A 21,826-nucleotide genomic window follows, 5' to 3' on the forward strand; every position below is an offset into this window, starting at 1 on the left:
CTACTAATGATATTGCATCAAAATGTAGAAAACACAGGGTTTATTTTAGGCTTATACACAGAGTTATGAATAACTGAATTAAAAGTACATAGGCCTATAGGCTTTACAAACATCAAAGGTTGTTATTGCTTTACCATTTATGGAATAATGCAGCATTTTTAGGTAATAGTCTATTTCTGTTTTATCTCTTCATTTGCCCATTTCACTACATCACTGAATGTCACCCATATGTCTGAGGAGAAGCACCAAAATATGGCGCTATCATTTTCAGCCAATGGGGTGGCTGTTTGTAACAGGTTGCAGCTGACGATACCAGCGTGGCGGGGGCGCGCATCTGAGGGGGGCTGGGGGGTGGGTAGGGGTGGGTACCGGGATCGCGCTCTGCCGTGTAGTCTATTTGGCTGGCAAATGCCTCCGGTGTAACAGGCCGATCATTATGGGGGACCGGGACCCCGCAACGGGATGGACTCTGACCGACCGACCGCTGCGGAGAGCTCGTCAAGGCGGTTAATACGGAGATAAAAGCAGTTTGTGTGTCTAATAATAAACAGCCAGTCAGTGAGCTGCAGAGGAAGCGGTGTTTGCTGGGATTCAATCAGAGCCAGAGCCGCGGCTGGTCGGTTAACCTAGAGGAGAGAGACGTGAGGAAACTGGGAAGACAGCTGTTTTTACTCGAAGTGGATCCAGGTTGGAATTGCGAGGAGCCGCATCGATGGATGAATCGTCGATTATCAGCCGGTCTGGTCAGCCCAACCCAGTCACAGGGTGGGTTCAGCCGGAGTAAAATCACTGGGCTCTCATCTGTTGGCTTTTTCTCCGCCGGGCGGCGATGTCCGCTTTCTGCCTCGACCTGCAGACGTCCGCCGTGGTTTCAGCACCACTGGAGCTGGACAGCGACTGCATGGAGCCCCGGGCCGCCCCCGCCGCCCAGGAGCCGGGCGGGTTTCAGGGCCACTCGCTGCTTCACGCCGGCTCCGGAGGCCTCGGCATGGCCCTGGAGGAGGAACTAGCCATGCTCACCGGAGAGCGGGGCGACGAGGAGGAGTTGTCGGCCCTAGAGGCGCCTGCGGTGGGGCAAAACGCAGACTTGCTGTCGCTCTTCCGTCAAAAGGAAAAAGACTTGGTTTTAGCTGCTAAACTCGGCAAGGCGCTGCTGGAGAGAAACCAAGACTTGACCAAGCAATATGAGAAAATGAACAAAGATCTCAACGAGAAATTAGAGGTAAAAAATAGAAAGAATAATAGGTTGCATGAACCCTAGTTTTAACTCTGTCCCAGGCCTATTTCTGGTTTGTCCACAGCATGCAATAGGCCTAAGTCAACTTAAGTGTGGGCCTACACAATGTAAACAAACTCATGAGGATCAAAACAAATTCTGCCTCTAGTACATTTAAACTATCAAAGTAAGTTTAGTCTCTTATGATTCATATATATTATTGTCTGTAAGCGTCAGTCTGAGGTGATGTTGATGTCAGCTACACTTCTCTCTTACACTGACCAGCAGTGGATCTGAGGCAGGTGTAGGTGTAGGGAAGCTGTGTGAAGTAGATGTGAGTGAGTCCTCAAAGTATCACATATAGCCTTTGCCATACATACTGTACAGCAGAGCTTTTGTTCATGTTGTATTTAAAATCCTTCAAACAAGTCGACACGTGGCCTGGGAAAAACCACAAAGACTAATCCTCTGGCTGTCCAGGGCCTACTGTATCTACTGTACATCTGCTCGGCCCTTTGATCCACATTCAGCCTCATGTTACAGCTCAGAGAAATAAGCTGCCTCCTCATATCAGACTCTCAGAATCATATTTATGTAGTTTCGGTTCCCGGTATCCTATTCTAACCTGTGGCTGATGTTTTGCGGTCTTGTTTTGATTCTGCTTTGATCCCTCCCTTTGTTCAGACCTTTACCCAGAGATGAAAATAGTGGCCACCCAGATGCCAGCTGCTTCAGCCATGGGCTTAACCATAATAACAACCCCCATCCAAACTCTGGCAACCTCTGGTGCTGCAGTGCATCTGTCCACCTTTCATTGCCATCTAGAGACTAGAGAGCAGCATCCCGTTCTCTGAGCTGTCACTCCAGGAACTAAGGCTAGATGGGTTCATTTCCCAAATGCTGCAGCAGACCCAATGTGTAAAAGTGTCATTTTTCAACAGTTAAAGCTTACGTTGCCTACTACCCTTTAAAAAGTCCCACTATTTGTTTGTTTTTGATTTTGGGCTATCAATCATTTTTTGTAGAAGTAGGTGTCACTTATTTCAAAAGGTGGATATCTTGTATAAGGCGTAATAATCAAGCTCTGGTCATCCTCAACTCCATATTGTCTCTGATTAATGTTAAATGTATTGGTCATGGCATGTTTACATCATGAGCACCGCAATGGAAATAAGTCTCTGACTTTATTGTAACATCTTCAATGATTTTATTTGTGCTTAATTAATGCTTTATTAAAGTCGGCCAATAAATCAAATCCAGTCCAATCAAGCTTTAACCCCGATGCTCTCTCTCTCTCGTTGTCCACACGCAGCACTTGGAGCAGGAGAAGCATGAGCTGCGTCGGCGTCTGGAAAGCCGGGAGGGGGAGTGGGAGGGTCGCGTGGCCGAGCTGGAGACGGACGTCCAGCAGCTGCAGGGCGAGCTGGAGCGCCACCAGGTCCAGCTGAGAGAGGCTGACAGGGACAAGACCAAGGCCATCAGCGAGCTCTCTGAACAGAACCATAGACTGCTGGAGCAACTCAGTAGGGTGAGGGGCAGTGTACGTGTGTGTGTGTGTGTGTGTGTGTGTGTGTGTGTGTGTGTGTGTGTATGTGTGTGTGTCAGTGCTTCAGGCAGGCCAGGCCAATCTACATGGAAGAATTTAATTATTATTGGCTTCAATGGAGAGTTTTTGTGTCATATGGTCTAAATGCTGCTTTAAAGGTCCTTCCACCCCGCCAAGACACATCTCTTATGGAAATGCTGGTGTGTATGTGTGTCTGTGTGTGTTTCCCTGGTGTGGCCTCGGGGCCACTCAGTTCAGTTCAAGTCCGCCTGGCTGACATGACATAAGGTGCTCAACCAAGTGAGGATCCATCATCCCTCTGGGGAGGTCTACCCTCCTTCAACTTGTCTCTCTCTATAACTTCGCCTGAATTATGCTAACTCATCAAAAGGAAAGTGGAGCTTCCAGGTCTTATGCTGAATAATTTAGAACGATTGGACTGCACACTTATGCAATACCACTCTGCATATTGATAGGTAATTTAGATGGAGTTATTTGGGCAGGCGGAGTAGAAAAGGGCCCACAAGAGATAGATAGATAGATTAGATAGACAAATAGATAGATAGATAGATAGATAGAAAGGGGGAAAGAGAGTGAAATGCACACAGCAGATAGTGAAAGAAAAGAAAAGAGTAGTAGAGAAGGGCTGGGCTCAGAGGTTACTCGAGGCTGTATCCTGGTTGATGTGGTGTGCATCGGTCAGGAGAGACTGTGATTGATCCGGCTCTACAGCAGATGCAGATTGATGGAGTTGAGAGTGCCAGCGTTGTAGCTACGCCTGATTAAACCTCCCTAAGCAGCTTCCCCTAACAGCACCCACAGCCCCTCAATCCACTCAATCTGCATCAAAAGAGGGACAGACAGAATGGTCAGTTACATCCAGGTTGGCTTAACTCCCACATCAGGGAAAATGACAGAGGTCTGGTCACCACAGTCATATAGAGCGGTTGATAATCACAGACCAGACCTGTGTGGCTGAAAAGCAACACACCGCTCCTCACTTTGCAACTCTTATGTCACAGGGATGAGCTTGCTTTCCATAGCAGGAGTTCAGCTGTGTCATTGCATGTCAGAGGGATAAGCCCATACCTATGAGCCCATTTTAACACCTAAACCCCCAGGGAGTCCGCTAACCCTGCAAACAGAGGCATCACAGTGTTGACTGCTGCCAGGTGGGCTGGCAGGGGGTGCAAGGTGGGGAGCTTCATATGTGGAGATTGACAGGCCCGTCGTGGTGCCTTGGTGACAGCGATGGTGACACTCACACTTGTGTTCTGTGCTGCCTGCCTGTCCGTCCTCCTGGGAGAAGATGCGATCTGTTGCCAGGCGCAGGCTGCCTCCCCAACCCAGCGAGGAGGAGGCTGCCTTTCTCTGGTTTTAGCCCCCTAGCTGCACTCCTATCGCCGCTGCGGGTCTGCTACCCATCCTGCAGACGCGCTCTGCCTCTCTCATCTCCATCTCTGATCAGATTAAGTGGACCGCCCGTCTTGCCCCACCGCCATCATCACACTGCCATCGAGGGCTGTGCTGCGCCCTAGACCGGCCAGTTGCTATGGATCCTAGCAAGAGCGGGCACTTAGCATAATTAAACTGCATTTGATTTGATCGGAGCCTGGGTATGGGAATCTATGTGGATATTCCCTGAAATTGGTCTGTATCGTGTTTTGGGGGAGAGCATATCTTGTGGTGTTTATGACTCAGTGGAATTCATGAGACCTAATTGACTACATCGATCCGAGTCTCATGATTCACTGCATTGGGCAGGCGGAGAGACCTGCTGGGTAATAAAATAAATGAGGTCAGCCACAGTGCTCTCTCTCTCTCTTTTTATCTCTCTTTCTTGCTCTTCTCTCTCTCTCCCAGTCTGTCTCTACTCGTTACTAAGCAATGGGCTTATAGTGTGTCTTACTAACTGTGTACAGCTCTGATTGAACGGAGGGAACGCAAGTTACCCTGAGGAAACCCTGCTGTAGTAACGCCACCAGAGGCCTGCTATTTTCATATGCCCCCCCCCCCCCCGAGTCTCCCCATAGTTTCCCCTTCAACAGCAGCGCTCTTGTTAAGATGTAAATAGGTCTATCTGAGCCCTGCTGCTTGTGTGTGTTCAGTCCCATCCAGAGTTATGGATTAGCACATGTTATGGCCCTAACATCATGTTGACCTATATGCAGTGCATGTGTACACTGATGTTCAGTCATCAAACTAACAATGTCTACATTGCTGGTTCCTCTCCGTGGTTTTTCAAAACAGCACCAGGAGGCACACTGCCCAACAAGTGATTATGAGCTTGTTATTGTAGTTCTCTGGCATGCCTGCTGGAAATCACTTTTCACGTTTTTTACGGCAACTGGACACCGGACACATCTATTGGGGACCAGACTGTTAATTGACAGCACAGTCACGTTCACAGCCTCCGGGGTTTACAATAACACACAAACAGGAGGAGCGGATAAAAGTGCTAATCAGTTTGCGGCTGCCATCGTTACATCACAGTCAGAATTGGATCCCCGGTATGACTGACGGCTCTTCAGAGGGCAGATATCAAAACAAATATTTCAGCCAAAGATTATATTTAGGGAAAAACAGTGCAACTCCCTCATAATGGCTCCTGTGGAGGAAGTGATTTCTTAATAAACCCCCTAATTGTCTGCCGTAGGGACGACCTTGAGGAGGCAGGGCACTCCACAGGAAGTGATGTAAGTCACAGGGTAAAATGCAGCGCTGAGTGGATTAGACTGTAATCCGTGGTAATAGCCTTGCCATATGCATTCAATCAGGAGCCACAACAACGTTGCTCCATACTGCACTTAATTAATAACGGAGGGTAACTCCACTCAGATCTTTAGCTGAAGAAGATCTAACAGTTTAGCCAAGCCACATCTTAGCCTCAGGCCGGCACAAAGACCCCCTGTGGTCATTCCAGGCTTAGTGTGTGTGTGTGTGTGTGTATGCACGAGTTTTCCAATAATTGCTGATAAAACTACACATTATATGCAATACACACACAAAGAAACGAAGCACACATCGATCTGGGAATAGAGCTGAGGATGTGTGCTGCTCTGCTCTGCTCTGCTCTGCTCTGCTCTGCTCTGCTCTGCTCTGCTCTGCTCTGCTCTGATCTGGTCTGCTCTGGTCTGGTCTGTTCTGGTCTGGTCTGGGGTGTGAGGACAGCCAATCTTCTGAGGCCTAATCTGATCAGAGTGAACCAGGGGGGGAGGGGACATTTCTCTAATTACATTACCACACATGCACAGAGAAGGGAAGGGACGCACTGACTCCAGCACAAGTGTCTGCATGCTTTATGGCCATGGTCAGTTCTGCCTCCTTCAACCCCCCCCCGGTTTCTGCCAGCATTTACCTAATTAGACGTCCACAGCAGCCTCCAGTGACTCATCAAAGTGAGGCCATGGAGACGGAGATTTGATTCTGTTTGATTAGTCATCTACCGCCATTTAACAACCCAGGTGTAATGTCTGTACTATTTTAGAATGTGTTCAAACATGACAAGAGAGCAGAAACCTGGTGTCCTGTGTTGTCCCCTGCCTCCTTAGTACAGTACATTCATTCTTTGCACGTGACTCCATCCCACTCCTCCTTTTACAACCTCCAGTCTGTGTTGAACACGGTCCCTGGGCAGCTCTCCAGCCATCAGCTTTAGTTCAGATCCAGTCACTGGAGCAGAAAACGTCTGCCGCTGCTTCCCATCAGCCCACTGTGGCTGTTGGTATCAGGGCTTTCTAACAGGCACCTGCTCTCGCTCGGAGGATTCGTTATGCAATCACATCAAGGTGGGGTAGCCCATCCTCCCCGAGTCTAGACTAGACAGCGCTCTATGAAAATGACTAAGGAAAATACCAGAAGACCGCAAGTCACAGCTCCGCCAATCGCGCCTCTCCCTGGTTGCTATGACAACCAGAGTGACATGCAAATTGAAACTCCATGTGTTGTTACCATGGGAATGTGCTCTCTGCAGAGCTGCGCGATGGCGAGGGTACGGCCAGCGCAACGCCGGGGTTGCGACACAGAAGACCTGTGGCGCACCTGCCGCCCCCCGTGTCTGCCACGTCATGTTCTGCAGCCGTAGATAGAGTTTAATCATAACCTGTGATGGAATCAACATGTGATGTCTACCTTCCTGCCTGTCTGCTCTCTGGAAAGTGAGCAGAGTAGAGACTGTAGGGGAATGTATCTCTCCACTGAGCCCTACTTTGCTGCCCTGGATTCTGTCGCAGCAGTCTCATTTGCCCCCATGTGTGTGTGTGTGTACTGTCGCGCCGATAATGCTTGATCTGGGATCTGAGGACTTTATGCTCAGATTAAGAGGAATGTCAGCAGATCCGTCAGTCTGCGGTCAGCTCTCCTGTTTTTCCCTGTGATCTCAATCTGTCAGCGCAGTGGGCCACTGGGTCAGATGTCACATTACCGCTGTGACCTGCCTCTGCACTGACCTCCGCTGATTGCACATCAGTCTCCCACGCAAAGCAGACAGGATCGCGCTGCTGTCGGACGAAAACCCCTTATCTTTAAAAAGTCGCATTTTCACACATTGAGAAAACAGGCCATGTTTTCAGATTAACAGCTATGCATTCTGGGAATGTTAGTGCTGTTTTGAAAGTGTTTCATCCTCACTCTGGTCGTGAAAGTCACTCAACCTACAGTATAAAGGTCCAGCTAAACCTTCAGTTCAATTAAAAACATGAAAATCCTGAAAAGTGGAGTTGTGAGGTTTTCCACACAGCAGCGACTAACTGCTGTGTGGTGTGTCATTCTGGCCAAGTAAAGACAAAAAGCACATCTGGTGACTGGAAGTGAATACTGGCTCAGAGTCATTAGCAGACAATAATATGACAAGGTAATGACATGAACTTCAGACCTGGGACAAATTGTAGTTGCAAATTATTCTTAGCATTTGTTTAACCTGCCTGGAGTGCCAGATGGGGAGGGCGGGGTTACACTGTATCAAAGTCAATTTAGTGTATTTTTATGATTGTAGGAATTATTTGCAGACATTTGACCCATACAGGGAAGAGATTTAATGTTCCAGTCTGTTGGACTACAACAAGCCATATAGACTCAGATATTATACTACTGTAGTTTGGCTGTAGATGATTTAAGCACCTTAATTAACTATCATAAGGATAGTTATGATTTAACTTATTTCATTCTTAAGCAGTTAGTGTCATAAGTGACAGTTTCAGTGTTGTTCACATTAACGCTGCATAATGCTGGGATCTCAACACATAGCATTGGGTGTGTTCAGAATGGAGATGGGTAGAGCTGAAGGAGAGGAGTGAGTGGGTTACTGATTGATTGATTGATTGATTGATTGATTGATTGATTGATTGATTGACAGTACTTACAAAACACTGTAAGTGTACCTCCTACTGTACCATACCTTCTTATCATGCTGTGTCATTTCAGCACTTTTCAGCATGCATACCTCTATAGGAGTTCCTTGAATCTCCAGTTTTTGCCTCTCTTTCCACCACCGCTCACTCACTTACATTTGAAATCCTACTGTAAAAATCCTACTTCCAACACATTTACAAACACAGCCAAGAAGGCACGCTGTTGCCAGAGTGTAGTATTAGTTTCTGTTCATAGTGGAGCTGAAGCAGAGCCGTTGTGGCAGCTCGTCCTTTTCAGAGACTCCCAGCAGAATACAACTGCAGACTACAACCAGTGTTACCTAAGGACAACAGTGAACTGAAGTGAGTCTGAAATGAATCTTACGCGACCAGCTGTTGAGCTTCCTCACATCTCCCTAAGAGCTTCTCAAAAAGCTGCAGCAGTGTGTGAAGAGCTCTTATAGACATCATAGTGCCACCTAGAGGCAAGCCTGGGCCTAAATGCACTTCAGGCTGATATACAGTGACTGGCAACTCCTGTACTTATTGAGTTTAAAAACACACCATGATTTGCACTCAGCCCCTGGTGACTAAAAAGAAATTGTTACATTTTTAAACAACAATTAGATTATAAAATGTGATTCCCTTGAAGCTGTGGCCCCCTCTCATTCGTCATGATTATAAAAATGGAATCTGCAGCCAGTGTGCAAATCAGTTGCTGCTTAGCTTACACTGTTGGACATATTTACTATCATTTTTGTCTCGTCAGTGGGCTGTAGTAAGTGAGCGCTTTTCAGGATTGTTCTGTTGCCATGGCAGTGACGATAATGTGAATGGCAGCTTCCTGAGTGCAGCTTTATGCTAATGAGGTTCGGCCAGGCTCTCTGTGGCCTGATCCCATCCGTCCAATAAGCTCAGCTGATGCGCACAGTCTGCTGCACCGGAGACCGAGGAGTGGACTATTTCAGATTAAAAAAAAGAAAATAAGGCCGTGACATTTGGCTAAAACTGTGCTTTCGCAGGAACAGCTATCAAATGCAGCATTTACAGGAACAGAGCAGGGAGGGGGGTGACTCACTCACAATTAACACTCGTGTCAGTCGCAGAGAGAACGTCAGTGTGTTAGTGTGTGTGTGTGTGTGTGTGTGCGTGTGTGTGTGTGTGTGTGTGAATAACAAGGAGTATCTTGCGGTTCCTTATCAGACTCAAATGAGTCACATCAATATGTTGGGAAAGCAACACAGACTGATAAAAGTGCTGCTGTACATATCTGTATCTTTCTAATGTAATGGAGCAGTGAACACAACAGCAACACATTAATCACTGCTATTGTCATAACACACACTTAGCAATGTGGACTCTAGTTAACTCACGCTGTTCTCTCTCTCTCTCTCTCTCTCTCTCGCTCTGCCTCTCTCTCACTCTCTCGCCCTCCCCCTCTCTCTCTCTCTCTCTCTCCCTCTCTCTCTCTCTCTCTCTCACTCTCTCACTCTGCCTCTCTCTCTCACTCTCTCGCCCTCACTCTCTCGCCCTCCCTCTCTCTCTCTCTCTCTCTCTCTCTCTCTCTGTGTGTCCAGGCTGCGGAGGTGGAGAGGCAGCTGTCCACTCAGGTCCATTCGTTACGGAACGACTTCAGGGAGAAGAGTGTGTCTACAAGCCAGCACATGACACGACTAGAGAGTCTACAGGCTGAGGTGAGCTACTATCAACACACTCTCTGCTTTATGTATGACTTTATACAACGTATGGCTGATCGATTGACTGGCTGGATGATTGATTGACAGCTTGACTGATGATTCTTTGATTGGTACTTTTTGTAGGAGTCCATGAGCAGTCAACCGTCAAACATCTAGCCTAAAACTTCTAACAGAGAAAAGTAGAGCCAGGTATTGATTATTCTGTGTTGAGGGTGCTGCTTCTCAAGAAGTCATTTTGCCTTTTTGCAATTATTGGTACTGAGAGGAAAGCCTGAATGCAGGAGGTGACAGCAGATCCCCAGGGCAGCTGATGTTGGAGGTTGACAGCTCCTGTGCTAATAAGAGAGAAAAAAAAAATCCACCAAAGTGAAACACTGCTTTGAACAAACACTGTCACACATTTCAGAGAGCGGTGTTTGTTATTATTACCTACCTTATTTACTGGCTTCGAGGAATGATGCTCCTCTTCCAGGGAATTTCCTGTCAGGGCTCCTCAGATTTCTCACACCTGATCTTTTCCTCTCGCTCTTTAATCTTTTCCCTCATCTCTCTCTCTCTCTCTCTCTCTCTCTCTCTCTCTCTCTCTCTCTCTCTCTTCTCCCCTTCCTCCTCCTCTCAAATGAATTCCTCCTCTCGGTTGGAGCAGCAAGGGCTAGAAGTGAGTGGTTACCGATCGCTGTCTGTTGGTCAGACTGCATGCTGCATGTGACTTATTGTAAAACATAGAAACAAGGATTGCACTAAGAGTTTGCTTTTACTTTTGAATTGTGTGTCATCCCCTCTGTGTCCAACTAAATGATGAGTTAGGGCAAATTACTATTATTTCTTATGGTAGATTATTGAATCTTTTATTGGATTCATTTATTATTTTTTTGACCTTATATAACCGTAATACAGTTGAAAATGCTACATCTATAGTACATAACCCAAAGTGGTTGGTGTCTTAGTATGTTAAAGAATATCAGCTGTCATCCACTGTTGACCAAAATTAAAGGGTATCTAAGCCAAAAAACAATTTACATATTAATAAAACAAAATATACTATATATATTTAATAACATTTTCCCACTTATCCCTATGGCAATCCCTGTTTCCTGAGATTGAGCATGAATAACATGCTTGGTTAGCGGAGCATGAGACGTGTTGTGATGTCAGTGAGCCAGCCGTGTGTTCATGTATGATATCAGCCAGATAAGTGGGGAGCGTCCCGCTAAACCGCAACAATGTAAACAGTTCAGACATACTCCTGGCTCCTCTTCAAAGCCGGGGAGAAAACACCCCGACTGCAGAGCCTGCGCTATAATTGGGAGAAAAAGCTAGCGCTCTATATTTAGCTCGGATGCTGCAATGTGTGGGTGCTCCCACCACTCCAGCGTTAATATGACAAGCGCTGATGACTAATGGCTTTTACCCCTATCTTTGTCACACAGAGACTATCATAGCAAGACAAACTATCTGAAGGACATGCCGAACCTGGCCATGTAGACGCTCATATGGTAGTAAAAGCCACAGAGAGGCACAAAATGTCAAGCTCCTGCACTGTGAAGTAGGTTAGCAGATGTAGGTCAGAAGCAGTGATGGTGGGGAGGGGAGGGGAGGGGAGGGGGGGGGGGGGGGTAAAAATGATGAGAACTGATGTTTGTTTAATGAGGAAAGCTGCTCCAGAAGCTACAAAGACACAGAAAAACAATTCTCCCGCCATAAGAAATGTGTTGCATTGTTGCAGGAGCAGAATTCAGTTCAAGGCCGTTACACAGGGACGGGAAGGAATAAGCTGGTATCAAGTTTTGTTGAGGCACTAACGTTTCACCAAGACATTCCTGAAGACGAGGGTGGCAACCGACGCCTACGCCTGTGCTAGGCAACAAACATTCTTTGGGCCGGTGGGAGTACTTTTAATCTTGTGTAAGAGCTCGGCTTGCCTCGCAGTCGGGAGAACAACACGTTTAGAAAATGAGCTTTTAATTAAGTCCGCGGCCGCCTGTCTGTCCCGCATCGGCCAGAAAATGAAAACCGTCCACAGTTTCTGCTCTTAATGCCCGTTTGCCCGCGTCGTGACATCTGACCTGCGCTCTGACCCGTCAGATTAAGATGCTGTCGGAGAGGAAGATGGAGCTGGAGCGCCGGGTTCACGCCGTGCTGGAGGAGAACGAGCTGCTGCAGAACACAGTGGACGACCTGAGGGAGAGGACGCTGGTGCTGGAGAAGCAGTGCCATGAGAAGGACCTACAGGTAGAGAGCATGAGGGCTGCATGAAGGGCTTCATACTGTGTCACACAACCATTAGATCTCATACCTTTGAGGGTAGGGACGTCCTCTTTTTGGTAATTACCTTCTACAAAGCCGTCTTTGTAGATACCCATTGGGTATTTGTTACTGATTTTATGTTTTATGTTACTGAGCGCCACCTACTGATTCATGTGCTATTGGACAGCAAAAATCCTACTTATTGCACCTTTAAGTGCCAGCATTGCCTGCTGTGTTGTGTCTGTGTCAGTTGCGACAGAGCCAGCTGGAGCTGCGGGAGGTTCAGGTGTCCCACAGGCAGCTGAGCGCCCGGCTGGAGGAGCTGACGGAGGAGCACAGCCTGCAGGGCCTCACCCCCCACCCCTCCAGCCTGCTGTGTGAGATAGAGCAGAGCATGGAGCAGGAGGAGCAGGAGCAGGAGAGAGAGCAGGTAAACAGGCCTATGGAGTCACTCTTATAGATGTATGACTGTGTATGGCTGCAGACAGAGTTTGTTTTAACCTGCTTTGAGCACCAGATGGGTGGAGTTTAGTGTCAGGTAAGTGGTCAGTCACAGAAAAGTCCACTAGATCATTGAATCGTCCAATGACAAACCCCCCATCTGTATTTGCAGATAGCGTTTCTCCCAGGTCACACACACACACACACACACACACACACTCTGCTGCTCCCAAACTTCTATCAGAAAATTAAAATAGTAGCAGATAGATTATTTTATCAAGAAAGAATTCAGGTACATTATTAGTATTCACAGTAACATTTAGGACTAGCGCTTTCTAGCTCTGTTTTTATAAATGCTCTATAAATAAGATTATTATTAGTAGCAGTAGTACTAGTAGTAGTAGAAGTAGTAGTAATAGTAGGAGTAGTGGTAGTAGCATAGCATTATTATTATTATTATTAGTAGTAGTAGTAGTATTCTTGTTAGGATTTTTTTCGATGACAGCAAATATGCACAAACTCTCTCTCTCTCTCTCTCTCTTTCTCACACACACACACACACACACACACACACATTAACGCTCTCCCTCTCCATGTGCAGCTGCGCCTCCAGCTGTGGGAGGCGTACTGCGAGGTTCGGTCGCTCTGCTCCCATCTGCGGGGAAACGACGTCACGGACTCGGCGCTGTCCACCGACTCTTCCATGGACGAGTCCTCGGAGACGTCCTCAGCCAAGGATGTGCCTACCGGGAGCCTCCACACCGGCCTGCTGGAGCTGCGGAGGCTCACGCAGAACCTGCTGGACGGCAACGAGTCCACGGTACCCAACATCACACTAGCACTCAGTCAGTCAAGCTTTAGCTGTACAGCACCTTACATACAAGGGTTAACATGAAGGCAGTTAAAACAATGATGAATAAAATGATTAAAACACAATGTGTAAGAGACAAATAACAGCATAAGACACAATGAGGTAACACTTTATAATACCCATGCTTAGCAAATGGTGAATTTATCATTGTTTAACATTAGTTCATTTTAGTATCATGCTGTAAATAATGTTTAGTTCAGATTATTTGATAGTTAACAATAAACATGCCACAGACTAATACTTAACTAGTGTTAAATAATGATAAATTCTCCATTTAGTAAGGACAGTTATTATAAAGTATGACCCACAATGATTACTTTGATATTAAGATGTGAGTAAATACTAGGCTAAAAAGGTAGGTCTCAACATTACATTTAAAGATGTGGACAGACAGGTGTGTGCAGGGGCGTAGCCATAATTTCAGAAGTGAGGGGGACAGATTGTTCAGGAGTAAGACGATTTTTATTGAATGATTTATTGAAAGATCCTCTCCCATTCGATTTTCACAAACATAAATCAACAGATTTCAAATAACTCACAGTATTATAGGCCTATTCATCATAACATAGTATATACACAAACTAAAGTCTACAGCCTGTCTTATTTGTTGAGCATAATATTCATGGCCATGATCTAGCCTAAGTGAAGCACCCAAACATGTTTCTGCGCCTCTCCTTAGCCGCAATGAATTGCTGAGCAATCAGTCTCCTATTTAGGTTGTCCAGTTTATCTTTGTGGATATGACACACAGCAACACTGTTGAGCCGAGACTGTGTCATTGTGCTTCGGAGCCAGGTTTTTAACCTCCGAAGACCACTAAAGCTTCTTTCAGCCTCAGCGGAAGAAGCAGGCACAGTAAGAAGCAATCGCACAAGTATTTCCACTTGCTCAAACAGGCCATGGACTTCTGGCAACATTCCTTGCAGAATGGTTGCAGCTTCACTGCTTGACTGAAAGTGAGTAACGTGAGTAACGTGCGTACCCCGCCCACTTAGAGCGCACCACCGAGTGCAGATTGGCTAGAGTTGGTGCTGGTGTGTCAGCGCGTGCCTTTTTTTACTTTAACAATGTGAGTTGTCACAAAATTAGCGCTGAATTTTGGAATAAAGTGAGGGGGACAGAGGAGACAGATACGGGAACTGCGTGGGACGTGTCCCCCACGTACCCCATGTCCGCTACGCCATTGGATGTGTGACACCCTCAGGTCCTGTGGCAGGCTGTTCCAAAGGAGAGGACTGTAGATGATGCTCTTGTGTAGCATCATATCTACAACCATGCATTCATGTATTCTGGTACACTTACTGCCCTTGATACATTGTACAAATGTAGCAAGACACCATCAAAATGCTGTTTCCTTGTGACTTTAAGTCCTTGGTTGACAGAATCATAACACTTTTACAGACTGAATCCTCTATGGGCTTGTTTTAGAGATACTGAATAATGATTTTTATACAATATAGTTGTGTGTGTTGTGATGTGGTGTGTGTTGTGTGTTGCAGGGCTCCCGGCGTAGCGATGAGGAGGCTCTGGAGGAGCAGGTCAGGAAGCTGGGAGAGGAGCTGCGGGAAGTCCGAGAGCTGTATGAGGCCGAGCAGGACAAAACACGCAGCAACGAAGACGAGCAGCTGCAACTACACAATCAGGTACGGGCTGCTGCAACACACACACACACACACACAAGGCAAGAATTGGCAGAGATCAGGTGATGGATATAGAGGTTGAAATCTGAGCAAAAGGCAAGAATCTTCATACTGGGGTCCTGACAAGACATGCGTCAGCCACGGCTTTTATTAAGTCAAGATCACATCCAATCTTTCTTGGCTGAATAACATTGCACTGAAGGGTGCTCATGTCTAAGAATAACATTTAGTTGAACCGATGACACAGAAGTGGTACAGACCGGTTTGCGTGTGCGTGTGTGAGCAAATGTGAATTTATTTGACATTGTTTATAATGGAGGACAACGCTTCAGCCCCTTGTCTTTCCTCCCACCAGGACAGCTCACCTTCCCCAGGGGGGTTGAAACACTGTCCTACATGTTCTAGACAATGTGAAATCAATCCATATCTCCGCACACATCGGTCACTTCTCCTTCGGGGTCGGCTGAACATCATTCTCACACACGAGCACCCTTCAATGCGATTCAGCCGAGGAAGACTGGCTGTGATCTTGAATTTATGAGGCCCGTGTCTGTGACGCAACCCCCCCCCCCCCCCGTGTCGTTCCTCCCCCGTGTGTCCTGCAGATGGCGCTGCTCTCTGTAGAGATGTGCTCTGTCCGGGAGGAGAATGAGCGGATCAGGGCGATGGCTGAAGTGCGAGAGCCCAGCGAGCAGCTCCAGAGCGCTATACGAGACAGAGACGACGCCATAGCCAAGTAGGACACAGCATGAGACAACGCTTAGCAGTCAGGAATTGCTTACATAATTACTTATCAAGTATTGTGTTTAGTAATTTATCCAACACTTCAGGTGTAATTGTAGTTGTACAAAATGTACAAAATAGAGCAGACTTGAACATAATTCATCAGTATAATGACACAAGTTTACATTCATTGCATCATTATCCATTAGATAGATACAGATTATAACAATTTCAGTTCTCAGCTCTCCTATAAGAAGTCATTTCACATTCATCACCGTGTAAAAGGGTTTATGAAAACAAGCCTCCATGCTAGCAGGACGTCACTCATCAGTCTGTGTGTCTTCCAGGAAGAAAGCGGTGGAGATGGAGCTGGCGAAGTGTAAGATAGACATCATGTCTCTGAACAGCCAGCTGCTGGACGCCATCCAGCAGAAGCTCAACCTATCACAGCAGCTGGAGGCCTGGCAGGTGGGTCAAAGGTCACAGGCCGGGGGTTCATGTCTTATATCTAATAGCTAATCATTGTAGAGTGTTTTACAACACCTTTTTGAAAGTTGTTACACAAATAAAGCTGGTCAGGTATAGCGACTATAAATTTAGATTGTGTATGAATTTAGCTAGTGCCACTTAAATTGTAATTATTAGGCAGACTAATATATAATGTATAGCAGGATTCCTTCTTCATTTCTTCTTCGTCATGTAATAAGTTATATACAAATGAAATTACAATAATTGTTGAAATAGTTTGTCTTTTTCCATCCCTTTCCTGTAACTACTGTCTAGTGTATTTCTGTTTTAACAATTTTACAATATGCACATACACTGAGCCACTCAATGTACTACTGAAAAACAACTGAAAAACAAATGCAGCTGTATGTTAATCAGTTTGCTGTGGTGGGTGCCGCTAAGGAAACATATAACATGTTAGATTGAGGACTCAGTGTGTGTATGTGAGTGTGTGTGTGTGTGTCCCCTCCCTCCCCTCCCTCATCTGTAACTAGCAGCTCTTTCCTCTCTCTTTCCCTGCCTACAGTTTGCCTCCTCAGGGCTCTTTACTGTGTGGCTCTTGTGGTTTCTGATCTAGTGGCCTTTCTCAGCTTCCGTACCACCCTTTCTCCCCTGTGGTACCCCCCTCCTGCCTTAGAGGTGAGCCGAGGCGCGCCATCTCGCCCCTCCATCCCCGCACTAACTCGACCACGCCATGCCGAGCCATTCCATGCTACGGTTAGCTGACTCAGGAGAAACGCCCATCCCGGCTGCCTGTCTCTCTGAAAGCATTAACCACTCAGAACCATCACTCCACTGTCGTCCAGTCTGTCTCCCTCTGTCTCCCCTCTCCATACTCCTGTGGCTCCTTTAAAAGGAATATACCAAGGTTTTGGGAGTTTGGCCTGTTGGTCAACTTACCTGTTAAGTGATGAGAACACAGACACCAAAATCATCCATGTGTCCCCGGTAGATCATTTGCTGTGGTGCTCCATGCTGACACTTTAGCATACTCTTTGTAGAGTGACAGTAGGAGACTAGGATTATCCAAACTAAGAAAACTGAGTTTTAGTAATAAAAAGTTGTTGTATTGAATGGCCTCTAGATTCATAAATGTTAAAAATGAAATATCAATAACTCAGTTTAACTGCTTTAGCCAGGTTTATTTTTGGAACTATTTCAGGCGAACAACCACGTATTCATCCGCTGGGCAGTGATCTTTAGCTGTACACAGTCTCCCATCACCACTGTTGCCAAATTTAGGACTTTGTTGCTAGATTTAGTGACTTTTCAGACCCCTTTACAGACCCCAGACCGCTTCCCGTACACACTGTAGCCCCTACCTCCGCTAAGAGTGGGGGCTGTAGCAAATATCTTCATATGCTAATTAGCGTATGACATCATCTGGCGCCTTCTAGCAACTCTCTGAGCGGGCCAATAGCTACTTTCCTTGGCAACACTGCCCATCACCCACCACGTTCACAGAGAAAGTAGTCCCTGGTAGTGGAAAACAGTACATTAGTTTTATATCATACTTGGTGAACATTTTACCAATCTCCTACACAAAACTGTCAGACTTCACATCATTTACGATTACTTACTCTCATTTTTGTGAGACAATGCTAGTACCCCACTATCACTCAACATAATGCACCGGAACAAATGCTCTACCAGGCACACAAGGATGATTTTAGTGTTTATGTTCTTATCACTTAAGTGTTAAGTTGGCCAACGATCGATCCCCCAAAAACTTGGTGTATTTCTTCAACACCCTGCCATATACCTTCTCTGTCTGACATTTCTCTCCTGTCTTTCTCTCCTTCACTTCTCTGTCCTTCGCTCCCTCTTTCAGGATGATATGCACAGAGTGATTGACCAGCAGCTGATGGACAAGCACCAGGACGAGTGGCGCGCCGCCCCTTACTCCCTGTCAGGGTCGTCGGGGGCCCACGGCAGTCAGTCCTCCAGGCGAGCTCACCGCATCTCCGACCGGGACAAGAGGCTTTTCTCTTTCTTCAAAAAGAACTGAGCCCTACTGGACTGGCCCTGAACACACCAGACAGACAGAGACAGACGAGGTGAGGGAGAGGGGGAGAGAGAGAGAGAGAGAGAACGCAGTACAGGGGTAACAGCACAGCCAAAGATGGGCAGCGGCACGCACTTACAGACAGGAGGGGCTCATGAGGGCCGGGGGGGTCATTTTGCACTTTATCTGTCCCATCACTCCTCTCTCCTTACTGATACTGGTGAACAGCGACAAAGGGAGCTTGTATAAGAATAGGACGTCCCCAGAGGCTTTGGCTTCAGCCCCTCTCATTGAAATCTCACATGAACAGGGTCACACAGTTTACCTCCACAGAGGACGGTTCCCTTGTAGTGCCTACTACCATCTCTACTACCCCACTGCCAACTCTATAGAGAGGGAACACCGTGTGCGAGCTCCCGCTGTACGCATCCCAGTTATCAGGCCAAGGAGTCTGGGGAGGGACTGGTGGATACACGGGACAGAGCGGGATCACGGGAAAAGATGAGGGATAGCAGGACAGGACGCGCTCTAGCGGGATAATGACCGTTCTCTGGGTAGGGAGCAGTGCTGCTACAGCTAACCCACATATGATCTCTCAGGTTTATTCATTTGTTCAGGGGATGTTCACCATGAGGCCTCGGTCCCAGTCAACTGAGCTGGATTTATCACTACAGTACCATAGCATCGACTGCATTTTCCATCTAATATCAGCCTTGCGCACATATCACCGTTGTTGGACAAAAAACACAAATCCTCAACAGTAAAGCGTATCAGGAATGAAGAAAATAATGTGTATTTTCTCACTGACAGCCATGCATTTTTTTTTAAATATAACAGTGGCTCATGAAACTCACTCAACACATAAACTTTCAATTCAATTCCAGTGAGAAAAAGATAACCATGACATTTTTCCCCAACAGTAGCAACACATTAGACCAAGGTTAATGTTCAGCACTCACTCAACATATCTCAGTTGAAGTGAATGCAGCCTGAGCAGCAGAAAGGGACCATTAAATTGCGCGAATGTATAAGAAACCAGCCTATCTGACTTTTTTGTTGCGTCTCTCAGGTCTGTGGTGAATTCTAACTGGGCTTCATGTTCATCTCCCACATCTGAATAAACCTCTGGGTGGCTGAGGTTAGTGGCAGCGTCTGTCCGGGCCGTGTGTCTTTTTTTCTACCAGTTCATGTCATTTAACACCATTCTTCGGAGGAACAGGCACCGTCCGACATTGTCCTCGCGATGTCAATCATCTCCCTAGCTGACCAAATTTTGAAAATTGTTTACATCAGCTTGAGATACAATGGAGGAGATACAATGCTCACCGATGCTCCGGGGCACATGGGCAAATTTGTCCCACAATCAGTCCTGCAACATTAACCTGTTGCATTTCAACTCCTTAAAGGCGAGTTGACGTACAGAAATTCCACTTTCTCTCAATTGAGCTGCATTAGTTAATGGCAAACACTAATAGTAAAAGTCTACCTCCATTGTCATTGCTTTGAACCTTCGTGGGCACTTTGATTTCCTGGCTGCCGGGCTTCCGTTCAGGCTAGACACATCTGTGACTCCATTGGTATGACAGTATGTGTTGAGCTGAACTCTCTGAGCGTGAATGATGATGTAGTGTGGCACCCTGTCTGGTGTCTGTCTGAGATTGAACTCATGTGTAAAGCACCTGTGCAAACCTATGCAGATGTCTTCTTGTCATCTCAGCTGGTTGTTGGGAAGGATCAACCCAAAGAATGATTTTTATAAAGAGTCGAATAGGTTTGGATGAAATCAATATATTTATAAAAAAAAAAAATGCATACCTTTTGAATGAAAATCTCTTTTTTTAGAAAGAAAACTACGTGTACATCGTTATTTGTAGTCATGTTTTTTTTTCCCTATGTGTGTCATAACGGTGCAGGAGTGTAACGGACGTTATCGCTCCCGCAGGTTTGTTTGACTGTTCAGGTGTGGCACGCAGTAGCGCCGGCGCGAGATCCGTGGGCGCTTCCGACTTCCAGCGAAACGATTCGCTAATGCGATGGGTAATTTACCGGGAAGTCCGCGAGAAGGCTCATGAATCTCAATTCCGCCCCGAGACAGTTTAATCCAAGAGCGTGCACTAAACAGGCTGCGAATTCATCACCCGATTCAGTCCTGTGACAGTTCTTCCATAGCCGCCACTGGGAGGCTGGGATGTTGTTAAGTGTTTGAGGGATGTGATCGGAAACACAAAATTGCAAGAAAAAGAAAAAAAAAAAAAGGCAGGAAAATGGTTATATACCTCAATTAGAAATAAATCGAATGAATAACTGAAACCTCACATCCCTGTGTTTGCAGCATGGGACTCAGTCGTTACACCTCAACACACTTGGATTAAATATGAGTCCAACTACTCTGCTGCCATAACCGGATTGTAATTTTTTCTATATTCATGTCACGTTTTTATGTTAGAGAAACGATACGCTGGCACACGTTTTGTTTCTGTCCCACACGCTGTATGTTCCCTTGACTCTTTCTGTCCCGTGTGTTACTGTATGTGCTGTTCACGCCTGTCGCCCCGGTGACGCTGTAGACTGTAATGACTCACTTCCCATTTGAAAACATTTTTTTTTTTTAACACCGTCTCCCGTGTCTTCTTGTGGTAAACAACCCCGACGCTGCCGCTGTGGGCTGAGCGTGTCGCAGTGACAAGACAGACATGCCATTGAGTGTGTGTGTGTGTGTGTGTGTGTGTGTGTGTGTGTGTGTGTGTGTGTGTGTGTGTGTGTGTGTGTGTGTCCTCTGCTGCGTGTCTCTACTGGTCAGATATGCTGTGTGGAATTTAGTGCTGCTGGTGGGTTCATTGTGCTCTGGATGAGTGCTTCCATTCACCGCTGACTAAAAGCACTGTTTTGATGACAGAATGCCTAAAAAGATTCAAAATATTTATCATGCAATTTTCTTAGCAATTCGGGGGAATTTTTTTTTTTGTACAATAAATTCTTCACAGTCCACTTGTCTCCCCTGACTTGGCCCAGAGTATAGACCCTTTCTTCCTGTGATCCTCACAAGCAGATATGTTGGAAGCAGGCTGCAAACTTTCTGCTGAAATATGAATAAGTAGTTCTATTACATGAGTGCAGCCACGGTGCATAATGTCACCATCTGCATTACTGGGACAAGCATCAACAAGCAAATTGAATGGCCATCAGTGAGGGGCTCAGACAAATAATATCACAGCATGAGTTTGGAGTGATTAAGTAAATGTATGGTACCCCCCCCCCCTCCCACACCCCTCTTCTATACACACCTGCCTCAGCCATCTGAGTCTAATACACACTGCAGATGGTTCACTGTGACGCTGATTAATCTGGACACATTTTAACCCAAACACTTGGAAGAAAGTCCCTGGGTCCTAAGCAGCCAGTTCAGTTTGTGAAGAAATATGCACTTCAAAAAATGTACAAGACTCGGTTCTGCATGTGTAAGTATGTATGCTATTTACACATCCTCGATATGCATATTCATTCAAATAATATTGTACATAATGACACGGTAAGGTGGAGTTTTCTATGCCTATGGTACTTTCATAAAGGGTGAATATTTCTGTA

The 21,826-nt window shown here is 46.3% G+C and overlaps 1 protein-coding gene across 1 annotated transcript; it reads left to right on the forward strand.

The window, feature by feature from the left end:
• Positions 1–829: 829 nt before the first annotated feature.
• Positions 830–18,244, forward strand: bicdl1 (BICD family like cargo adaptor 1). The gene is made up of 11 exons (XM_071922275.1): positions 830–1,222; positions 2,529–2,744; positions 9,688–9,804; positions 10,454–10,465; positions 11,893–12,039; positions 12,305–12,484; positions 13,097–13,315; positions 14,866–15,009; positions 15,612–15,742; positions 16,077–16,197; positions 18,068–18,244. The coding sequence occupies exons 1-11, from the start codon at positions 830–832 to the stop codon at positions 18,242–18,244; spliced, it is 1,857 nt and encodes a 618-aa protein (XP_071778376.1).
• The last annotated feature ends 3,582 nt before the right edge of the window (positions 18,245–21,826 follow it).

Source organism: Centroberyx gerrardi, chromosome 8 (genome assembly GCF_048128805.1).
Source record: "Centroberyx gerrardi isolate f3 chromosome 8, fCenGer3.hap1.cur.20231027, whole genome shotgun sequence".
NCBI classification, from domain to species: Eukaryota; Metazoa; Chordata; class Actinopteri; order Beryciformes; family Berycidae; genus Centroberyx; species Centroberyx gerrardi.

Coding starts and splice junctions, on each gene's coding strand:
- bicdl1 (XM_071922275.1), top strand. CDS start 830: ATGTCCGCTTTCTGCCTCGACCTGCAGACGTCCGCCGTGGTTTCAGCA. Junction 15,010..15,611: donor AGCTGCAACTACACAATCAG/GTACGGGCTGCT, acceptor TGTGTCCTGCAG/ATGGCGCTGCTCTCTGTAGA. Junction 15,743..16,076: donor AGAGACGACGCCATAGCCAA/GTAGGACACAGC, acceptor TGTGTCTTCCAG/GAAGAAAGCGGTGGAGATGG.